The 22,310-nt window shown below is 53.6% G+C and overlaps 1 protein-coding gene across 1 annotated transcript; it reads left to right on the top strand.

Annotated features, from left to right (window-relative positions):
• The first annotated feature begins 133 nt into the window (after positions 1–133).
• C1QTNF12 (C1q and TNF related 12) lies at positions 134–16,746 on the top strand. The gene is made up of 8 exons (XM_044668629.1): positions 134–304; positions 10,343–10,459; positions 10,588–10,699; positions 11,282–11,451; positions 13,613–13,721; positions 14,818–14,908; positions 16,271–16,349; positions 16,576–16,746. Exons 1-8 carry the CDS (start codon positions 134–136, stop codon positions 16,672–16,674), a joined length of 948 nt encoding a protein of 315 aa, XP_044524564.1. The 3' UTR covers positions 16,675–16,746.
• Positions 16,747–22,310: the final 5,564 nt, after the last annotated feature.

Here is a 22,310-nt window from a genome sequence, read left to right as displayed (position 1 = left end):
CCCTGGGCCCAAAGCCCCCAGCCCTGGGCCTCGTGAGCCCAGAGACCAGCCACCTGCTCCCACCCCTCTGGGCGCCTGTCTGTCCGTCTGTTTGTCTGCAGACCTGAGCTGCCTGCCCTGCCCTGCCCCCAACATGAGGCTGTGGGTCTGGGCTGTGACTCTGGGTCTCCTGTGGCAACACCTGGCCCTCCTCAGGGGCATCAGTGCCAAGAGGGAACGCAAGAAGCCCAAGGAGATGAGCCAGTACACGGAGCCCTTCAATGCTACCGTCTCCAACAGCGAGGAGCTGCCCGGGCACCCCAAGGTACACACTGATGGGGTGGGTGGGGCCAGATGAGGAGAGGGGGTGCCCAGGGGTGCCCTCCACCCTCAGGTGATGAATCACGGGTGGTCACTCCCTCTGTGCATGTGTGTCTCTGTAGACATGCGACTGTGTGTGGATGTAGGGCCCCACCTAGCTAAGTGTCCACTCATGTGGACAAGGCCCCTGCCCCGGGCAACTCCTGCTCCCTTGTTCTTGCAGCCCTGATCTAGGGGTGGCCACTCATGGCACCCCCTGACCAGCTTGGCCAGCCTTTAGCAACTCCTCTCACCCCCCCTCCTTCTCAGAGGTTGGGGGGCTTCTCTGACTGGCTCTCTGATTTGGGGCTGAGATCATGGAATAGTCATGTGGACAGGACCCTAGAGGGGAAGGTGGCAGCAACTCCGAGCCCCGGAGCCTCTCCCAGTGAGCCCCTCGTGGGTCTCTTTGGGATTCTTCCCTGCTCTTTCTCACTGCCTTTGGACTTGGCTTTCTCTCCATCTCTCAGTCTCGCTCCCTCTTCCTTATCTCTGTCGTTCTCTCCGTTATCATCAGCGTCTCTTTCGGTGCCCATCTCTGCCTCTGTCCCATTTCTTCTCTCTGCCACCCTCAGCCATCTGTCTCTCTCTGGGTCTGTGTTCATCTTCCATATCTGTCATTCTCTCCATCACCGTCAGTGTCTATTTGTCTCTGCCTTGGCCTTTGTCTCTGTGTCGTCTCATTCCATCTCTCTGTCTCTGCTACTCTCAGCATCAGTCTGTCTGTGTCTGTGTCCATCTCTGCCACTATCTCATTCCATCTCCCATATCTCTGCCTGTCATTCTCTGTCACCATCAGTGTCTATTTGTGTCTGTCTTGGCCTCCGTTTCTATGTCTGTGCCCATCTCTCCCACTGTCTCATCCTGTCTCTTTCTCCTTCTCTCCCTCTCTCCCCCTCTGTCCCTCTCCCTCTCTCTCCCTCCCTTCCTCCCTCTCTCTCTCTCCCTCTCCCTCTCTCTCCCTCCCTTCCTCACTCTCTCTCTCCCTCCCTCTCTCTCTCTCTCTCTCTCTCTCTCTCTCTCTCTCTCTCTCTCTGCTCATCACTGTCTCATTCTGTCTCCTGTATCTCTATCCCTCTCTCTGTCCCCATCAGTGTGTGTGGCTCTGGTTTTATGTGTCTGCCTCTGCCTGTCTCATTCTATCTCTCTGTCACCTGTAGTGTCTGTCTGTCTTTCTGCCTCAGGCTTGGCCTCTGATTCTGTTTCCATGTCTGTCTCTTTCTCTGTCTCGGTTTCTTCGGTCTCTCTTTGGCGCCCTGTTTTACCCTCTGCTACTTGTCCCTCCGTGTTGCTGTTGGCATCCTTCTGTCTCCGTCTGTCTCTGAGCCTCCCTGGCTGCCTGTGTCTCGGTCTCCTGCCGGCTGCCTATGTGTCAGTGCCCAGAGGCCACCTCTTTCTTGAAGACGATGACCACCTGGCAGTGCTTGATGGGGCCTGGGGCTTGGCTTTGGTCCCTGAGAATGAGGAAGAGTTTTGAGGAGTGAGAAGTAACCCCAGGGAATGCCTGGAGAAGCACCGAGGCACCCCAATCCATCCATCTCCCTACCCACCCCTTCATTCATTCTAAAGCCTGGGGCAGGGCTGCCTGTGGGCAGGAGAAAGCATCCAGGGGGTGTCTGAATCCGAAAAGGAAGGGAACAATCCAGCCCCATGAAGCCTTTTCTCTCTTGGTCCAAGGGGAGGCTGCTGGTCAGGGAAGGGGCCGTAGAGTGTGGGGGCCGCCAGCCTGCCCTATAGAGTTCGGTCTCGATGAAAGGGGGGGGTGGGGTCTGGGCCCCAGCCAGGACTGGGGGGGGTTCCCAACGGCACATCAATTAACGCTTTGAAGCCCAGATCGTTTGGATGATCTTGTTGGCGGGGCTGAGGCCCATTAAGTTTAATTGGCTTCTCGGCTCCCCAAAGGGGCGGCCCAGGTGAGAAGCTCCTCCTAGCTTGAACAGAAGGGTCAGGAGAGGTCCCCCAGGAGCCAGCAGCCTGCAAGGAGAAGCCTCGGTCTGAGGAACTGGGGTTCAGGCTCCATCCTACCCTCTACTCCCCTGGGGATGCCAGGGCAGATGCTCTCTTCCTTCTAGTGGTACCCACAGCCACAAAGTCCCCGTTGGCATCAGAGAGCATAGACTCTGGCGTTCTGTTAGACGGGACTGGGCGAGCTCAGGGGACCAGAGGGGAGGCCGAAGAGGCTTTTACTGCCCCCCACCCCCCAGTCTGTGTAAAAGACCCTACTCAGCCTCAGGCTTGGGGAATCTCGGCCTCGAGGGCACCAGATTCTGATGTCTGCCAGTGCCTGACCCTGGCCTGGGAGATTCCAGGGGCCTCCCCTGGCGAAGGCTCTTGGGGGAACCCGACGAGAGCTTGTCTGGATCTGGGTCCCCAAACACTGCTGAAATGCCCACTTTGCTTGGGGCTCTGGGCCCCGAGTGGAGATGCAGAGATGGAGACAAACGGTCCTGGCCTCGAGAGGCTGATGCCTTAAGCGGGGGCCACGCGGGTGTGGAGACGACACGTACAGGGAAAGCTTCGGAGCCGGCAGGGCCCATTTCTCAGCAGAGGCCAGGAGAGCTCCTGTGATAATAGCCTTAGAACTAGACGGGGCCTCCGAGCTCAGCCTTCCCTTCGCCAGGCCGCTTTGTTTCTCCTCCTTCCTCCCCTGATGATCCCAGCTGACATTCCCGAGGCGTTTGGAGATGCACTTAGAGACAGCAGAGGGTCCCGGGTAGGTGGGCAGCCCCACATCTCAGGGCGGGGAAGCCCTGGGCTCGAACTCTGCCCCGAGGGGCCCAGCCAGCACCGGCCTGCTTCTCCCTGGGTGCTGGGGAAGCATCGTGCCCGGCCCTCTGCTTGTCTGGGGGCAGCCCGCCGAGGAGGGGCTCCCAAGGTCCTGGGGACATTTCCAGACTTGGGGTGTGGCAGCCTCTCCTCGCCCCGCCGCCGGGCTGTTTGATCTCCCAGTACATCATCGATGCTATCTGCACATCCATCTTCCAGCCTCCAGGGCCTGTGGGGAGCTGGGTGCGCCCTGGCAAGGATGTACCGGGCCTGCCGGGGTCCCATTGCAAAGATGGGGGAGGCTGGGGGAGGGTCCTGGGGCCCCTCCGGGCCTCCTGTCCTGCGGGTCACAGGTGGGCTGCCTGGGAAAACTAACTCCCCACCCAGAGGAGATTTTCAGGTGTGTGTGTGGGGGTAGGGGCAAGGTCTGGCGTGTGGGGAGGGCAGAGCGTGTGGGAAGGATCTGAGGGGCCTGTCGTGCCAGGCTGGCCTGCCACGGAGGGAGCGGGTGGCATGCCGGGGGTAGGGCAGGAAGTGTCTGAAGATGCTGGGGGACTGTGGGGGGCGCATGGAGCCTGGTGGGGGGCTGTTCCTGTGTTATTAGGCCAGGGAAGAGATCAGAGTCTGCTTGGTGGAAGCAGAGGCCGGGCACGGAGCCTGGCTCAGCCGGTGGCTCCTCGTCCTTTCCTGGGAGCGCCCCTTGTTCCCTACGTGCCCCATCTCAGCCGGGCTGCCTCGCACCCAGTGAGTGGCAGGACCAAGGAGGGCAAGGCTGGGGGCACACTCCAATGGCCTCCTTCAGGCCTCCGGCTCCTTGCGAGCCCCCTAGACCCATTGCCTTCCTCTCCGAGGGATAGACACGGAATTGTTGGGCTCCCGGCCGAGGCCCCAAGTCATTAGCTCCAGGTACCTCTATTTAGCCCTCACTGGCTGCTGTCACCAGGGCACAGGTCACCCCCTCTATCGCCAGGCCCCTAACAAATCTGGCAGGAAGCAGGGGAGGATGGGAGGAGGAGGACCCCAATCCTAGGCTCTTGGGCATACAGAGACAGAGGTAGAAGGGACCCCCAAGACCACCCGAGACCGCCTCATTCAATCCCGTCATATTTAGAGGAGGAAGCTGAGACTCAGGAATGTTAAGGGACTTGCCCCCAGGCACTTGGGTAGTAAAGTCAGGAATGGATTCGAACTCAAGTCCCTGATTTTCTTTTTTTAATTTTAAAGAATTTTTTAATTTAACCCTTACCTTTCTATCTTAGAATCAGCACTAAACATGAGAACCAAGTCAGAAGAGTGGTAAGAGCTAGGCAACTGAAGTCAAGTGGCTTGCCCAGGGTCACATAGCTAGGAAGTGTCTAAGGTCAGGTTTGAACCCAGGATCTCTTGTCTCCAGGTCTGGTGCTTTATTCATTGAGCCACCTAGCTGCCCTTTCTTTCTATTGTAATCCACTTCCTCCCATCCCCAATATAGCAGAGGAGTCTAGACTTTGGTAAAAAAGGGACCAGTTAGTCCCACTCCTTCATTTTGCAGATGGGGAAACTGAGGTCCAGGGAGGGGAAGTGATTTGTCCAAGGTCAAACAGCTGGTAACTAGCAGAAAGGATTCACACTGAGGATTTACAGTCTTCAGACTCCAGATCTGATACCTTTATAATATTCGGTTATATCCTGGCCCAGGCTGCTTTGTCCCCAGGTCATTGAAGGCTCCCCCCCCCCCCATCCCAAACAATGTGGCATAATTGCCTTCTGCTTCTGGGTTTCCTTTCCTCTTGGGAGAATGGAAAGGAGTCTGAGGACCTGAGTACAAATCTTGACTCTGATGTTTTCTACCTGTATGACCTTAGACAAGTCACTTACCTCCTATGGGCCTCAGTTTCCTCATCTGTAAAATGAGGAGGTTGGACTAGATGCCCTCTGAAGGCTATTCTTTCTTTGGATTTAGGAACCTCTGATTCCTGGGTGCTTTCTTCCAGGCCTTGCTAAGTATGAAGCGTGCCTCCTCACCCCATCCCAGGCTGTTTCTCCTAATGTCCTTCTCTCAATGTCCTCTGGCCCTCAGCTCACCTGCCAAGGACCTACTAGGTCCCAGCTCTAAGAGAGGAAGGATGAGGGGGCAGCTGGGTAGCTCAGTGGATTAAGAGCCAGGCCTAGAGATGGGAGGTCCTAGGTTCAAATCTGGCCTCAGACACTTCCCAGCTGTGTGACCCTGGGCAAGTCACTTGACCCCCATTGCCCACCCTTACCACTCTTCCACCTATGAGACAATACACAGTACTAACTCCAAGACGGAAGGTGAGGGTTTAAAAAAAAAGAGAGAGAGAGGAAGGATGGAAGGGAGGGAGAGAAGAAGAGAGGGAAGGAGAGAGGGAGGGAGGGAAGGAGAGAGGGAGGGATGAGGGAAAGAAGGAAGGAAGGAAGAGAGGAAGAAAGGAAGGAAGGAAAGAGAGAGGAAGGAAAGGAAGAAAGGAAGGGAAGGAGGAAGGAAGGGAGGGAGGGAGGGAAGGAGAGAGGGAGCTTGGTGCACTCAGCTTGGCCTCAGGGCACCCAACCACCATTTTAGGATTCTACTAATTTCCCAACTCATTTCCTGTAGCAAATCCACGACTGGGACATTCTATGCTCTTGCTTAAGCCCATTCCCACATGGCAATCTTGCCAGCTTCCCAGTCATCCCCAGTCAGTGTAATAAAATGTGAACAGGGTTGGGTCTGGAGTCCAAGATCCTGAGTTCAAGTGTTAGAGCTCCCATTTACCGGGCATTTGACCTTTGACAAATCACTTCTCCCAGGGCCTCAGTTTCCTCATCTATAAAAGGGGGAGATTTGACTGCATGGCCTCCGAGATCCCTTTCAGCTCTAGAGCCTTGGTCAGAGATGGGCCTGAGGGTGGGCCTTGAAATCGCATGAGAAAGAGGAAGAATGAGAGGAAGCAGATTCCCCTGGCTCTGGGGACATCAGACTCCAGCCCCTGTAGCCCTTTTCTCCACCCTTGGGAGAGGATTGGATAGGGCTGTTCCCAGGGTGCGGGGCTCCTGCTCTGAGGGCCCCGGGTTCACTGGCCAGCCCACAAAAGAATGGGGCCATTGACCCCCCCCCCCTGCCTCTCAGGGCTGCCAGCCCTCCCTTGACAGCTTTCACTTTCACACTAATTACTTAATTAGGCCTGACTCGGGATGCTGGCTCCCTGCTGCCTGCTAGCCTGCTGGAGCTCAGTGCCCAACGGGGAGAGGTTTTCCAGGGACCAAGGCCTGAGGCCCACGATGGGGCAGCCGCTGCTGGGTCAAGCAGTCACTGACACGGGCTTCCTTCCTTCTCTCCTGCTGCAGAGGGAGGCCGAGGCTCCCCAACCTCTGTCCCAGGCATTTTTATGGGTTTACCCAGTCTCCTAAGTGTGGGGTCTACTTTGAAGAAAATGGGGCGGGGGGCGGGATTAGCCGAGGTCATGCTAACTCACTTAAGTGGTGATTTATGAGATGTTGGGGTTAAAAGTCAGGGAGAGATGGGGCAGTTTGGTAGCACAGTGCCAGGCCTGGAGTCAGGTGGTTCTGGGTTCAAATGTGACTTCAGATATTTCCTAGCTGTGTGACCCTGGCCAGGTCACTGAATCCCAGTTGCCTCATCTTTATTGCTCTTCTGTCTTAGAACTAATACTAAGACAGAAAAAAGGGTTAGTGAAAGGAAAAGAAAAGGAAAGGAAGGGAAGGGAAGAGAAGGGAAGGGAAGGGAAAAAGAGAAGAGAAGAAGAGAAGAGAAGAGAAGAGAAGAGAAGAGAAGAGAAGAGAAGAGAAGAAAAGGAAGGGAAAGAAAGAGAAGGGAAGGAAAGGAAAGGAAAAAGAAGAAAAAAGAGAAAAGAAGAAAAGAAAAGAAGAGAAGAAAAAAAGGAAGGGAAGAGAGGAATAAAAATAAGAAGAGAAGAAAAATAAGAGAAGAGAAGAAATGAGAAGAAAAGAGAAGAAGAGAAGAGAAGAAAAGTAAGAGAAGAAATGAGAAAAGAAGAAAAGAGAAGAGAAGAAAAAGAAGAGAAGAAATGAGAAGAGAAGAAAAAGGAGAAGAAAAGAGAAAAGAAGAGAAGAAGAAAAAAATAAGAGAAGAAAAGAGAAGAGAAGAGAAAAGTCAGGGGTGACTAGGTGGCAGCTAGGTTGTTCAGTGGCTAGAGAGTTAGCCCTGAGGATGAGAGGTCCTGGGTTCAAATCTGGCCTCAGAAAAGTCCTAGCTGTGTGACCCTGGGCAAGTCACTTCACCCTAATTGCCTTGTTCTTAGTACTTAATCATAATAATTTCGATTCTAAGAAGAAGGTAAGAGTCTTATTTTTTTAAAGTCAGGGCTAGCAGTCTAAGGAGCAAGGGGGGGTGGGGATGGAAGCAAAGGCCTGATGGTGGATCCAGGTGATGGGGATGATGAGCAGGGATGAGTCAATAGGAGAGACTGAGAAAGGGGGAATGGTTCCATTCCATTAAAACTCAGCAGATGTGCCCTTCCAGCATGGTGCTAAGTCCTAGGGGTATAAAAGGAATTGTGGAGGATGGAGGGAGAGCACCAGGGCAGTTGGGAAGGGCTTCCTGGAGGAGGCAGCCTCTAAGTTAAGCCTCAAAGGGAGCTTAGGGTTCTAAGATGCGGAGGCCAGGAAGGACAGCCTTCTAGGCAGCAGGGACAGCTTAGGCAAAGGCATGGAGTTGGGAGATGATGGGGATGGAGTACAGAAATGGGTCACGGGAATGAGGGAGACAAGGCCATGATGGCAGGAAGGGAGGATGGAGGGTGAAGATGCTGCCGGGGATGGGGTGACCGACAGGGTAGACTCTCTCCTTTGCACCGGCCTCTGGCTGGAATTCCCATGGACCCAGGGGCCGGGAGCCGGGAGCCGGGGTTGGCAGGAGTCCGAATCCCTTCTTCAGTGGTTCTGAGCTGCGGGCCAGCGTCTGCTAAGCTCATGGCCCCGTTTTATGGGCTTCCTGTTCCAGGCAGAAGGACTGAATTCCTCCTCCACACCCATCACCTTCCCCTGAGAGATGGGGGGCGGGGGGCGGGCTGGGGGGACGGCAGCCGGCGTGGCTCAGATGTGCTACATTCTTCCCCGGCCCCAACACCTCATTCTCCATTCTGGATGAAAAGTCTCAGGCTTTGATTGGAGCCGATGGAAATCTGGCCCCCGTCCTGTGGCTGGACGGAGACAGGGTGGGGGAGAGGAAGGGAGAGCCCCAGGCAGCCTGCTCCTGGCCCCCCAGCTCCCAGAGGGGCCCCGAGTCGTCCTCGTCCCTCCCTGGGCGCCGCCTCTGCCAGGGTGCCAGGCTGTCCCACCCACGGCCCCGCCCGGGCAGGATGTGGGCTCGGGAAGTGCCCTCCCAGCGGGTACCCAGAAAGGGCACCGTCCAGCGTGACATCGGAGCGCCTGGGCTCCCAGGGAAGGAGGGGGACGGCCCGGGTGACCTCAGAGGTCCCTTCTGCCTGTGAGCCTCGGAGAACGGGCCCGGCTGCCAGGAGAAGCAGCCTGGCCCAGCCCGGGTGTGAGGCTGGGAGCCTGCCAGCCTCTCAGTCATCACAGAAGGAGTAAGGCGTCAGCAGTGCCCGGCAGCGGGCCAGGCGGGAGCCATTTGCCTGCCTTTGAAACATCTGGGCCCTGGGGCGCCCCCACTGCCCACACTCCCCCCTCCCCGTGCCAGGCCTGGCCCAGAGCTGATTGTGAAATGGCCTCCCCTTTCCCACCTCCGATCTGACCCCTTTCCCTGACTCCATCTCTCTGACTTGTGGAAATCACAGCAAAGCCCCTGGGAAAGAGGCCTTTCTGGAGGCTGCCTGCCCCCTGCCCTGCCCTGCCCCTGTTCCCGGACAAATAGAGGCCCAGCCAGAGAGGAATTCCTTCTGGGGCCCCCGAGGGCTTCTCCTTTGGCCGGCTGACCTCTGATGAGGAGGGTGGATGGACGGAGGGGCAGCACCCACCTAGACCTCTATTTGGGGGGTGGATGGAGGACCAGCTTTGGCTTCAGGAAGGCCCCGGACAAGTCAGCTAACCTCTGTCTGCCTCCGCTTTCTTGCTATAAAGTGGGGGCAATATTAAGCCCAGCCTTCTAGAGTTCTGGTGAGAATCCAGTGAGACGATAATTATAAGGCACACAGTAGGTGCTCTATTAAAACGGGGACAGTAATAGCACTGACCTCCCACGGTTGTAAGGATCCAGCGAGCCAATCTCTGCAAAGAGCTTCGGAAAGCAGAAAGTGGGCTAGAAATGATCACTGTTTGCTAGGACCTGGGGGGCCACCTACTCCGAGAGGCCCCGTAATAGGGGACAGAATCGAAGCCCATCAAGGTTAACCCAGGGCCTGGGATGCCAGAGCCGGCTGGCCTCTCACTGGCCAGAGCCCTGGGGTGACCCGGACAAGTAAAGAATGGTCCGAGGCCAAGTCCTCAGCCTGCCTGTTCCCTAGGAAGCTGGGCCCTCTGAGGGAGGCCCGGGGGGGAGTCCTTTGGTGCCTCCTCTTGTCTGGACTCATTGCTGTATACAGCTGACCCCCTCCCCAGCTATTTGCTTATATCTAACAGCATCCTCCGGGTACCCCCAAATCCTAGCTCCTAGCTGGCTCCAAGTTCTGCCCACTTGACCACAGTCTCTGGTGTGGGGATGGCCTTGGCTAGCTGGGAGCCAGGACTCTTGGGTTTCCTGGGGGATTGTTATACCTTAATAAATTATAAGGGGGGATTGGGTCCTGGAGAAAGGGGAGACGAGGCTCCCTCTCTTGCCAGTTGGCTACCCCTCCATCTCAATTTTTTTTTCTTTGAACCCTTACCTTCGATGGAATTTGAATTGATACTGTGTATTGGTTCTAAGGCAGAAGAGCGGTAAGGGCCAAGCAATGGGGGTTAAGTGACTTGCCCAGGGTCACATGGCTAGGAAGTGTCTGAGGCCAGATTTGAACCCCAGAACTCCTGTCTCTAAGCCCGGCTCTCTTCCATGGAGCCACTTGGCGGCTCTCTCATTGCGATGTTCATACTTGTGTCTGCCCAAGCCTGGCGTGCTGTGGATTTCTGGTCACCAATGATGCAGGATTCTCTGAGCTCCATCATGTCTGTTTGTGGTCTCTTATTAGGAGTTGAGGTCTGGGCCAGACCCCCTGGGAGCCCTGGAGGGCAATGGGGGAAAGGGAAGGGATCCTCTCATTCCCCCATCCCTCTCTAGGATGGGAGAAGCCCCTCTAGAGATCCCTGCAGGGAGACTGAAGCCATGTATCTCCGGTTGTTGTAGTCCCCTGAGGCTCCAGGTCCTGAGCTCACCGATGCCCACAAGACGTGGCTGAACTTTGTCCGGAGGCCGGACGATGGGACCCCCAGGAAGAAATGCAGAGGGAAAGATAAGAGATTGGTAAGTCAAGATCACAGCTGAGCGGTGGCGGTGGGGGTCCAGGCAGAGCCCATGGTTCTGGGGAAAGGGGGCAGGCGCCCATTCCTGCCTGGACTCTGATTCTCACCATCTCCTTTGTCTGCATTAAGCGTGGCCTTGTGGGCCCCCCTGGCCCTCCGGGGCCCCCTGGTCCCCCAGGACCCCCAGGAGCTGAAGTTACCCAAGAAGCCCTATTGCAGGAGTTCAAGGACATGCTGAAAGGTGAGAAGGGATCCTGCCCTGGATGCCCCCCAATCCCAGATTTCCCCTTGACTTTGGCCTAGAAATGGACCCAGCCTCAGCTTGACCCTGACCCGGGTCTCAGAACTGACTGACCTCGGATTCTAGCCTTAGTCTGACCCTGACTTGGAACTCCTCCCTCGTCCCAACCATTCAGTTCTAAACGCATTTATTTAAACATTTGCTATGTATGCTATAAATATATAAGAATATTTTATTTATAAATTATATATATGAAGAGATAATAAATATAATATATAAATATAATATATAAATATAAATAAAAATAAAAATAAAAAGCTATAAAAGACAAAAAGCTATAAAATATATGGGTGTATATAAATGCATGTGAAGAAAATACAAAGGAATTTGGGGGCCTGGGTGCTACTCATTGGGGGGATCCTGGAAGGTCTCTTGTAGGAGGTTAGCCCTAAGGGGAACCTCTGGGGTCCCTGACTTTGGCCTTGGGAGGGAGCTAGTGAGAAGACACTGGAGGCCTCTGGGAGTCACGGAGGAGGAGAGCCAGGGTGAATCTGGGGTCTCTATGACCAGTGTCCCCCACAGAGGCCACGGAGCGCCGGGCAGCCGTGGCGGCCTTGGCCCAGCCTAGCCAGCGGCCCCTGGACTCTATGATGGCCCCCTATAGGCGGGTGGAAGAAGCTTTCCATTGCAAGCTCAAAGCCCAGCTGGTCATTGACAAGAAGACCCTGATGGAGCTGCACAACTTCCAGGCGGTGAGTCCGAGACCCTCCTGGCCCTCCCCATGTCCCAGCAAGAGCCCCAAGGCCCGAGATACCCTCTTCAGAGAGGCCTGCAGTTAGGACCTGAGTTTGAATCCTGCCTCTGCCCTTTCCTAGCTGGATGACCCCGGGCGATTAATTTAATCTTTCCGGGCCTCAGTTTCCCCACCTGCAAAATGGAGTAATAATGTCCAAACATCCTATCTCACAGGAGTATTAGGAAGCTCAGATGTAAAGTACTTTTCAAGCCTCAAGACGCTTGATAGATGTTGTTGTTGATTCATGGCTGATTCTTTGTGATCCAATGGACCAGAGCCATCGAGGAGGGTTTCTCGGCAACAGTACTGGAGTGGTTTGCCATTTCCTTCTCTAGTGGATCCTTTTGTCAGGCAGTCAGAGGCTAAGTGACTTGCCCAGGGTCACACAACTAAGAAATGTTTAAGGCTTCCTGACTCTAGGCCTGGCTCTCTGACCACTGAGCCACCTAGCCGTCTCTAGACGTTAGTGATTAAATAATTGAGGAGTATGGCGCATTGGCGCCAAGCAGAGTGGGCTCTGACCCTGGAGTCAGAGGATCTGGGTTCAAGTCTCCCCTCTCACACGATCCTTGAGATGCTAGAGAAATCATTTAATCTCTCAGTGTCCCCAGGGAGCGCTTTTTATTTTATTTTATTTTATTTTATTTTTTTAAACCTTACCTTCCATCTTGGAGTCCATACTGTGTATTGGCTCCAAGGCAGAAGAGTGGTAAGGGTAGGCAATGGGGGTCAAGTGACTTGCCCAGGGTCACACAGCTGGGAAGTGTCTGAGGCCAGATTTGAACCTAGGACCTCCCGTCTCTAGGCCTGGCTCTCAATCCACTGAGCTACCCAGCTGTCCCCTTTTTATTTTATTTTTTAGTAACCCTAGCTTCCATCTTAGAATCAGTGACTTGCCCAGGGTCACCCAGCTCGGAGGGCCAGATTCGAACCCAAAGACCTCCCGTCTCTGGGGCTGGCCCTCCGTGCACCATGCCCCGGGGAGCTCTCTTAAGGGGGTCTAGGCCCCACTCCTAGAAATAGCTTCCACGATTTTGTCTGTGCTCTCAGCCTGGCCTGGAGGCCCAGACACAGCCACACACACACACACACAGCCCAAAACCCCAAAGAGAGGAAGCCAGCGGTGGGGGCATGAAGAGACAGGAACGGTTTATCTGGGATAATTTTCTGGTGCCTGTAGCTCCCCTCCTCTCCAGCCAGTGGTTTGGAATTAAGTCGCTGCTTCTATTAATGTAATTGCTTTAATGCGGGAGGGGAGCCCTTTTCTGTCTGACTCAAAGGCTGCCGAGCTGCCAGAGCAGGGAGATGCTGGGGGTGGGAGGAAGGCTGTGGGAGTCTCTCCTCCCCTGCCCTCCCCTCGCCCCCCCTTGGTACCTTGGAAGGAGAGGGTCCGGGGCCGGGTCCTTCCCTGCCTTTTAGGACCTTGGCCCGGGCTGCTTCGTCTCTGGTCTCAGTCTTCCTCCTCCATAAAATGGGCTAGATGCCCTCGGAGGTTCCCTGACCCATAGAAGTGCCTGCTTTTAAGGCCAAGGGCAGAGAGCTGGTTCAGGGGAGAGCGGGGTTTGGGCAGACAGCCCGGGACTGGCTGGGAGCTGAGGCTTCCGGGGTTCCAGGGGGAGCTCTTAGGCCTGGACAGATGATGGGAATTCCAGGGGGGACATCAGAGAGGGTGATCTCTGGAGGGCACCGGCTGCTCCTTCTCTCTCTGGCTGGCTCCCCCTCTTCCTCTCGCTCTGGACACGAGGAGGCAGGAGTGCCCTGGACTCAGATATCATAGAAGAGGGCCAGGCAGCTCCCTGAGGGGCCAGATGTGGGGAAACGGGCCCTTGTGGATCCCCGAGCCTACGGTCCTCGATGGGAGGCCAGAAGAAACCTTAGAGGGCCTCTCGCCCACCCCAGTGACCTTACAGACGAGGAGACAGGCCCAGGGTGTTTGCTCAGGCTCCCACGAGAAATGACAGATTGGATTTTCCCGAGTAGTCTAGAACCATTTGTGTGCCTCGGTTTCCCCATTTGTGGTCTGTCCTCCATGCTCCCTAGCCTGGGGGAGTAGGGAGAAGCCTGAAGAGTTCTCCCAGGACTCTATCCAACACCAACTCAGGCTTCCTTTCTCGTAGCCTCTGGCCAAGGGGGCCTTCCTGAGGGGGTCAGGCCTGAACCTTTCTACGGGCCGTTTCACCGCCCCTGTGTCCGGCATCTACCAGTTCTCAGCCAACGTGCATATCGGTGAGTGTCAATCCAGGGGGCTGGTGGGATGGGGGGGAAGGCAGAGCGGCGAGGGGGCCCTCTGGGCATCCGGAGGGGATGGACGGACCCACCAGGGCGGTCCAGATCTAGGAGGAATCACGCTGTATTCCCAAAGAGGAAGGAAAGTGAGTTTGGGGATCATCGAAGGTTGGCAGTTTTTTCTTGGTGGAGGGCTGGGAGATGGAGAGAGAAGACTGGTGGTTGGGGGTAGATGTAGAAAGCCCCTAATATGTGCCAGAGTGACACTGTGGGGGACTTAGGGGCAGCAAGACCTGAATTCAAATTCTGCCTTGGATAGATCCCTATGGCTACACCCTAGCCAAATCTTGACCTCTCCAGGTTCTGGGCAATTCTTTGACATCATATTTTAAAATAAAGGGTTGAGGAGCAGGCAGGTAGCTCAGTGGATAGAGAGCCAGGCCTGCAGACAGACAGTCCTGGGTTTAAATGTGGCCTTAGACACTTCCTAAATGACCCTGGGCAAGTCATTTAACCCCCATTGCCTAGCCCTTAATGCTCTTCTGTCTTGGGACTGATACTAGTATTGATTCTGAGATAGAAGGTAAGGGGTTAAAAATAAATAAAATAAAATACAATAAAAGGGTTGATCTAGACACCTTCCAAGACCCCTTCTGGCTCTAAGTCTAGGGTTCCATATCTACAGAAGTAAGTGCAAAGGGATTTGGTGTGGGGCAAGGCACCAGCAATGATGGAGTAGATGGGAAGAGATCAGGTTGGCTTCCTGCAGGAGGGAACCCTTAGGGAAGTGCTGCAAGTCAGAGGTGGCTTCATCTGTGTGAGAACTCCTAATGTAGACATCCCCTCCATGAATGCAGATTGGCCACTCATCTTGGGGTTGGGTGACAGACAGAATATGGGATTTGAACCCAGGTCTCCCTGACCCCAAGGCCAGCTCTCTCTTCTGGAGACTGTTCGCTGTTTGTGAAGGGTTCTTTCTCCCATATCTCTAATCCCTGGGTGTGGACAGTGGAGAGTGGGGGACGTTTGGGAGACCCACCGGAGTGGATGAGGGGAGATGTCAGGGCCGGGCTCACCTCTGATGCTTTCCTCTAAGATCACAGTGAGCTGAAAAGCCGAGCCCAGCTGCGGGCCCGAGACAACGTCCGCGTGTTGATCTGCATTGAATCCTTATGTCACCGTCATACGTAAGTAACCATAATTCCGTTCCTCAGGCTGGTCCTGGGCTCCTCTGGTCCCCCATTTTCTTGACTCTGCAGATTGAGGTGTTTCAGCAGAGCCAGGAATGGGGCTCTCAGCACCTGGCAAAGAAGGAGACCTGGGATCTTGTGTTTTAGGAAAACCTACTATATGGTTCCCAAAGGGAAGCCCTCCTGGGTTGTTTGGGAAAGGGAATTGGAGGGAGAGGGAAATCCATGTGGCTCCTCTTACCCTACCTCATGGCTGATTGGGGCAGACAAGCCAATGAATGTGATTTATAGGGATTTCCCCTCTTGGCCTTGGCCTCTGATGCAGTGGAATTAGGAATAAATGTCAAGTCTAACCTGGGGCTCAAACTGTCAATTGCACAAGATGGTGGAGATGGACTAGGCAGTAATAGGAATAAAAAAGACATTGGGTTTTGGAGCAAGCTTGGAATATGTCAGAAGTTGTTAGGGCAACCAAAAAAGTGTTGTCTTGGGTACATTGAGGGGCATAACTTTTAGGATCAAGGCTGGGGCATCCTGTACTATTCCCTGGGTTGGATAGCTACAGGAATGACAAGCTCAGTTTCAGGGACTGTGTATTAGAGAAGATATTTGAAAGGAGGATGACTGGGTAGCTCAGTGGATAGAGAGCCAGATGTAGAAATGAGGTCCTGGGTTCAAATGTGACCTCAGATACTTCCTAGCTGGGTGACCTTGGGCGAGTTACTTGACCCCCATTGCCTAGCCCTTACTGCTCTTCTGCCTTAGAACCAATACTTAGTATTGATCCCAAGAAGGAAGTGAAGGGTGTAAGAAAAAAGAGAGGACATTGATAAGCAGAATATTGAGAAGGAGGTGACCTACAGACATTATCGCCCTGTTTGCCCAATGAAAGAGTCTTACTCTCCTCCTTCCAAGGGCCCTTCTTCTGGCCTGTTGTGCCCCCCTCAGTCTTCCAGGGAACAGGAGGGACCTCTTCCTGGGGAAGCATTTGGAGTGTCTCTAGGAAGCTTTGGGAAACCAGGGGGGGGAGGAGTGGCCAGGAGAGGCCCCTGAGGGGGCTGAGGGGAAAAGGGAGAATTCCTGAGTCTGGGAGGAGAAGGCCGAGGCTCTAGCTGACGTGAAGGGCTCACCCCAAGGTGGCTTATTGCAAAGAGTGAGCCCAACAGCCAGAGATGTGAGCTCCCGGACGGTCAGAATTCCTCTGGCTCTGAGGGGGAGACATGCACGGGCCCTCTGGGAGGAGGAACAGGCCCCAGACCAAGCAAGGGCTTCAAGTAAGATCCCGGGCAGAGAAACACCAAGCGGCCCAGCCCAGTGGCCGAGGCCCACCCGCCGGCCCTCGGCTGCCTTTGCCTTCAGGTCCCTAGAGGTGATCGCAGGCCTAGAGAGCAACAGCAAGACCTTCACGGTGCACGTCCAGGGGCTTCTACAGCTTCAGGTAAGGATCGGGGAGCAGGGAAAGGGGTGGAGAGAGAAACACATCCCTAGAGAATCCCCAAACCTTGGGGCCGCCAATTGCCTCTGGGCCCCCTTCTTGTCCCACCCATCCCTTCTGCAAGGCGAAGACACCCCAGGGGAGTGGGCTGGATTCTCTGTGTCTCCTGTCCCCGCTGCTGCCCCCATCAGCCCCCCGTCATGCCAGGCCGTCTGCGGCTCTTCCTTAGGCCGGTCAGTACACCTCCATCTTTGTGGACAACAGCGCCGGGGCTGCCCTCACCATCCAGAACGGCTCGGACTTCATGGGGCTGCTCATGGGACTGTGATCTGGAGGGAAGGCCAAGCCGCTCACAGCCAGGGCCAGTGGGGAGCACCAGAGTGTGGGAGGGGCCGGGAAGGGGCTGGGGAAAGGCCTCTCCTTCAGCCTCCCTCCTTCTCCAGGACCTGGGGGCCCTGCCGGGGTCCTCCGTCCCTCCCTTCCCTTCACGTCCCCCCCAGACACACACACACATACCTTGCGGGTCAGTGGCGGCTGCTTGTTCTTTTATTCCCGTCTATTCTTATTATACACTTTACTGATGATAATTATTATGAAAATTATGATAATAAAGAATAAAAGAGTTGGTATGGTCTGCTGCTGGACCTCTGTGTGGCATGCTGAACAGTCGTGGTACCTGTTGCTCGGCAGCAGAAGCTGTGAGGGTCTTTGGATTATAGATGGAGAGTGGAGAGGGGCCTTGGAGACTCTCTAGACCAAAACTCTAATTTTCCTGAGGAGAAATGGATTTCTAGTGAGGGGAGCGATTGCCTAAAGTCCCAAGGATAGCAAGTAGTGATTGGGATTTGAATCCAGGGCCTCTGACTTCCAGAGCTCTTTCCACCGGGCTGAGGACTGAAGGGAAAGGGTGTGGGTGTCTGTGACCTGGTCCTGCTATGCCATTTGTGGGGGGTACCAGCCCAGGGAAGCTGTTGATGAGCTAGGGTGCCTGCTCTGTCCTCAGCCTCTGAGTCTCCCCTCCCCAGAGCCCCCAGCTCCCTCTCTGATTCGGGGCTCTTCTCCATTTTACCCCTGTTGGATGGAACAAGAAATGTATTGATCTTGGACTTTTTTTTTTAAACCCTTCCCTTCTGGCTTAGAAACAATACTGTGTATTGGGTCCAAGGCAGAAGAAGGGAAGGGCTAGGTAATGGGGGTGAAGTGACTTGCCCAGGGCCACCCAGCTAGGAGGTGTCTGAGGCCAGATTTGAACCCAGGACCTCCCATCTCCAGGCCTGGGACTTTGTCACTATGTTCTGTGACTTTGAATACCTTGGGTTTGGGGTAGGACAGCAGAGGATGGGAATCTGGGCTCCAGGCAGGCCCCAGCCCATGTTTACTGAGAACCTGAACCCATCCTTAAGGCCCAGGAAGTTTCCTTCTAAATTCCCAGAGGATGAAGAAAGGTGGCACCCCTTGCTTGACCCCCATGCTGCGGAAAGTTTTCTCCCCAGCTCTTGCCAAGGGAATTTTGCCTGTGAAAGCCTGCTTCCCTCTCTCTCGTCCCCACCCTGTCTCCTGAGTTGATTCGCACCCACGTGTGGGCACACACGGGCACACACGGGCACAAGGGCAGGTCGTCCAAACACCCACACACGCCTCCTAGCACGCACATGGGCACACAAATACTCCAAATTGGCACTCAGAACTGCCTTTGAGGAGGCCTCAGGGCAGGAAGAGCTTCTGGGAGCAGAGACTGAAAGAGGGGCAAAAGAGTGGAGGGGAGAGAATGCTGTGCTGGGAAACAACAAGAAAGCCGGCCTGGCTGGAACCTGGAGTTGGCGATGGGGACCATCGGGCAGTCCGCTGGACTAGATAAGGCAGAACCCGGAAGAGGAGCTGGGGGACCCTGACAACCCCGAGTGGCTGCTCCCATCAGTGGCTGCCTGAAGGACCAGGGCAGGGGAGAGAGTAGAGGCGAGGAGCATGCGTGATGGGTGCCAGTGTTAGCCAGACAGGCTGGACCCAAATAACAAATTCAAAGGTTTCTCTTCCTCCTGTTTCCCCCAGATCCCCTGGGGGTTCAGTATCATGAGAATCTGGGGGAGCCCGGTCTGACTGAAATGAACTCACTGAGAAGCAAGGACTGGTGGGAGGTGGGAGGGGCTTTCAAAAGAGTTGGGAAAAGGGGCAACCTGACCCAGAGGAAGTTTAGCATCATGACAGACCCCCACGGCTGTTTGGTCCAGTCTTTACTCAGAGACTTCCTGGGACAGGGAGCTCACCACCTCCTGAGGTAGGCTGGCGGGGCCCAGGCCACTTTGGGGCAGCTCTGATCACTGGGGAGTTTTCCCTTAGGTGGGAAAGAGAGAGGCTGGAGCAAGGCTGGAGGAGGATGAAGGCAAGAGACTGGGTTGTGTGTGTGTGTGTGTGGGGGGGGAACCAGGGAAGAGGAGGCTAGGGTAGAGGGGAGGCCAAGCTAGGAGAAAGAGTGTGTGTGTGTGTGTGTGTGTGTGTGTGTGTGTGTGTGTGTGTTACATTTGGAGTAATAAAAAAAGAAATATTTTAGAGCAACAGAATTTTCTAAAGGAATCTAAGCTGGACGGTCGGTAGCCGTGAAGAGCTGTTGGCCAATAATGGAAAACCCAGGCTTGCAGCCGGAGCTGGGGGAGCTGGGGGAGGGCGTCCCTGCTATAACAAGGCGGGCTCTTAAAAGCCTTTTAAAGCTTCGGGTCCAAGAGGAACGTGGAGAAGAGCCAAGCCCAGGAGGGCCTGACTCACCCAGGCCCTAGGAAAGGGCATCTTCTGGAGCACCCTGCCCTAGGGAAGAGAGAGTTCCCTGCTAGGGCACAGAGGCAGACTCTATCTTTATCTCTGATTTTTAATCTCTGTCTGACTGTCTGTTTCTTTCTGTCTCTCACTCTGCCTCCTTCTGTCTCTGTGTTTCTGCCTCCTTATGTCTCTGCCTCTGCCTCTTCTGTCTGCCTCCTCCTGTCTTTTTTTCTCCTGTTTCTGGGTCTGTTTCTTTGTCTCTAGCTCCTTTCTCTTTGTCTCTGTCTCCATCTCTGTCTCTTTCCCCTGCTCCCCGTCCCTCTGTCCCCCTGTCTTCCCTCCCTCCTCCTTTCCTCTCTCTCCCCACCTTCTCCTTCCTTCCCCACTCTCTCCCTCTCCCTTTCTCTTCCTCTCCCTCCCCCCTTCTCTCTGTCTGTCTGTCTGTCTGTCTCTGTCTGTCTCTCTGTCTGTCTCTGTCTCTGTCTGTCTGTCTGTCTGTCTGTCTGTCTGTCTCTCTCTCTCTCTCTGTCGGAGCCTGTCTCCTCCATCTAACTCCATCTGTATTCTTTCTCTGCTCCTCCTTCTCTGGTGCTGAGATCCCCAGAAAAGGAGGGAGCATCTCACTCCCCTCCAGAGGTAATTCATTTTAGCCAGGCTGCCTTCCTCCCTGGGGCCTTTGCTGTTCCTTCCCTACAGAAGAGCTGAGTTCAGGCAGCATCTCCCAGAAAACTCAAGGCCACCCAGGTGAGGAGACGGTCTTGGCTTGTTCTGCCTTTGTCTTGCTTTACCCTTGAATCCCTCTTCTGAGTCTCTCCCCTCAATCCCAGCCTGAGTTCTCAAAAAGGTTGGGAGGGGAGAAGCTCAAGCCAGAAGGAAAGTTGAGGGTGGGACTAGGCATTTGCATTCTTATTTATTTATTTTTATTTCTTAAAAACGTGTATCTTCTCTGGACTTAAACATTGCACCCCTTCCTCCAAATAAAGCATGAAAACAAACAAACTTGTACCTTCTGTCTTAGAGTCAGTACTGTGTATTGGTTCTAAAGCAGAAGAGAGTGGTAAGGGCTGGGCAATGAAGGTTAAGTGTCTTGCCCTGGGTCACACAGCTAGGAGTGTCTGATTCAGATTTGAACCCAGTACTTCCCATCTCTAGTACTGGCTCTCAATCTACTGAACCATTTAGCTGCCTCCTTATTAATTTATTTTTAACATTATTAAAACATTTCTTTGAGTTCCAAATTCTCTCCCTCTCTTCAGTAGCCCCCTCACTCAATGAGAAGGCAAACAATATGTCAATTCTACATTTGAAATCATGATAAACATTTCCATGCTAGCTATGTTGCTAAAAAGAAGCAAGAAAAATACAGAAAATTGTTTCAGTTTGTAGTGGGAGTCTATCAGATCTCTCTCTAGAGGGGATACGATTTTTTTCATCAGAAATCCTTTGAAATTGCCCTGCATCATTGTATGGATCAGAGTAGCTGTGCGTTTCACAGTGGATCACTGTACAATATCACTGTTTACTGTGTATAATGTTCTCCTGGTCCTGCATATTTCACTTTGCATCAGTTCATACAAGTCTTCTCTGGTTTTTCTAAAACTGTGCAATTAAGATATTATTATGGATAATTCAAGGGGCCAGGTCACCTCTGGCCTCAGTGCATTTCTGCCAGACCTCTCTCTCCATTCTTACACTCTGCAGGGCAACCACAAATACGCCTCTCCATTCTACAGATGGGGAATCTGAAGGCCAAAGAAGGTCGCCAACTTGATGGATATCAGGCCACAAGCCAGGTGGCATTTCTAGTGGGGAATCCCCAAGTCATGAAGCCTAACCTTGTTTCTGTAGCTAGAGTCAGTGAGTAAGGAAAAAGGGACAGAGCCCTGGTCTGCAGATAGAGTCCTGAGTAGAGCCAGGCCAGCAGGGAGATAAAGAAGTGGGGAATTCCTGGAGGAAGAGTTTTGTCTGTGGGTCTTGGGTTTTAGCATTGGCTTTAGGCTGTGACATAGGATTGGAGCTGTTGTATATGTAATAATGAAAGTAAAATAGTAAATGTAATATTAATTTAAAAAAGATTGTGGTCGCCATTTATAAAATTAATTCTCAAGTCAAGAGTCTGTTAGTAGCTCTTAACAACTAAGTTTTTAATAAAAAATGGAGATATAGAAAAAAAGGAAATGCAGGAAAGGGACAGAAAATATCACCTATCTAAAATAATACCCTCAGCCAAATAAGGAAGCAAACCAAGCTGCCAAACCCTGGGCAAGCCCTTGAGTGCACAGCAGACACCGGAGCCCTTGCTCAAGACCCTCTTCCACCACTTCATCAATCCAGAGAGAGAGAGAGACTCTGCCTCCTGTATATATCTTTTTACTTCTGCCCCCTCAGTCACGCAAAGTACACATGCAAAATGGGATGTGGGATCAGAAAAACTTAGGGAGTGGTTTCTATCTACACATAGTAAAAAGGATCTAGGTACCAGTGCTGGCACTCCCACATGGGGGCCCTCGGACAAGTCACTTGGGCCTCAGTTTCCTTGAGTTGAACTTGATGGTCTCTGAGGTCCCTTCTAGCCTGAAATCCTGGAGGCTGTGGCTTGTAAAAGGGGATGTTGATAGCCACATGAACAGATTGCCACTTGCCTCAAAAGAGAGAACAAATGTAGCTGGGTTGTGTGGTGTGTATGTGTGTGTGTGTGTGTGTGTGTGTGTGTGTGTGTGTGTGTGTGATAGACCAACCGATAGCCAGCTACTTTAGGGACACATAGCCACTGTATGGAGATTGTTCCTCATACATGACTCTCCCATCCATCTCCCAACTACAATTGTTAGTACTTGTCTTCCATCCCTGGAATGCACTTTCTCATCTTCACCCTTTTGCTTTCTTTTCCAAGGCTCAGCTAAAGTGCTACTGTCTGCAAGAAGCCTTTTCCAGTCCTCCTCAGTCTTAGTGCCTTTCTTCTGAGATTACTCTCACTTTGTCATATATATACCTTGTTTATACATGGCAGTCTCCCCAATTAGACTGGGGCTCCTTGAGGGGAGAGTTGATGATTTGGCATTTCTCTGTATCCAGAGTCCTAACATAGTGCCTGGAATATAGGTGCTTTAATAATTCCTTCCCTCCCTCCCTCTTTTCCTCACTCCCTCTCTCCCTCCCTCCTTCTCTCCTACTCTCCTTTCCCTCCCTTCCTCCCTTCCTCCCTCCCTTCCT

The sequence above is a fragment of the Gracilinanus agilis genome, chromosome 3 (assembly GCF_016433145.1).
Source record: "Gracilinanus agilis isolate LMUSP501 chromosome 3, AgileGrace, whole genome shotgun sequence".
Lineage (NCBI taxonomy): Eukaryota > Metazoa > Chordata > Mammalia > Didelphimorphia > Didelphidae > Gracilinanus > Gracilinanus agilis.
The sequence above is the reverse complement of the archived record's forward strand: the minus strand, read 5'-3'. Positions and strand labels throughout refer to the sequence as shown.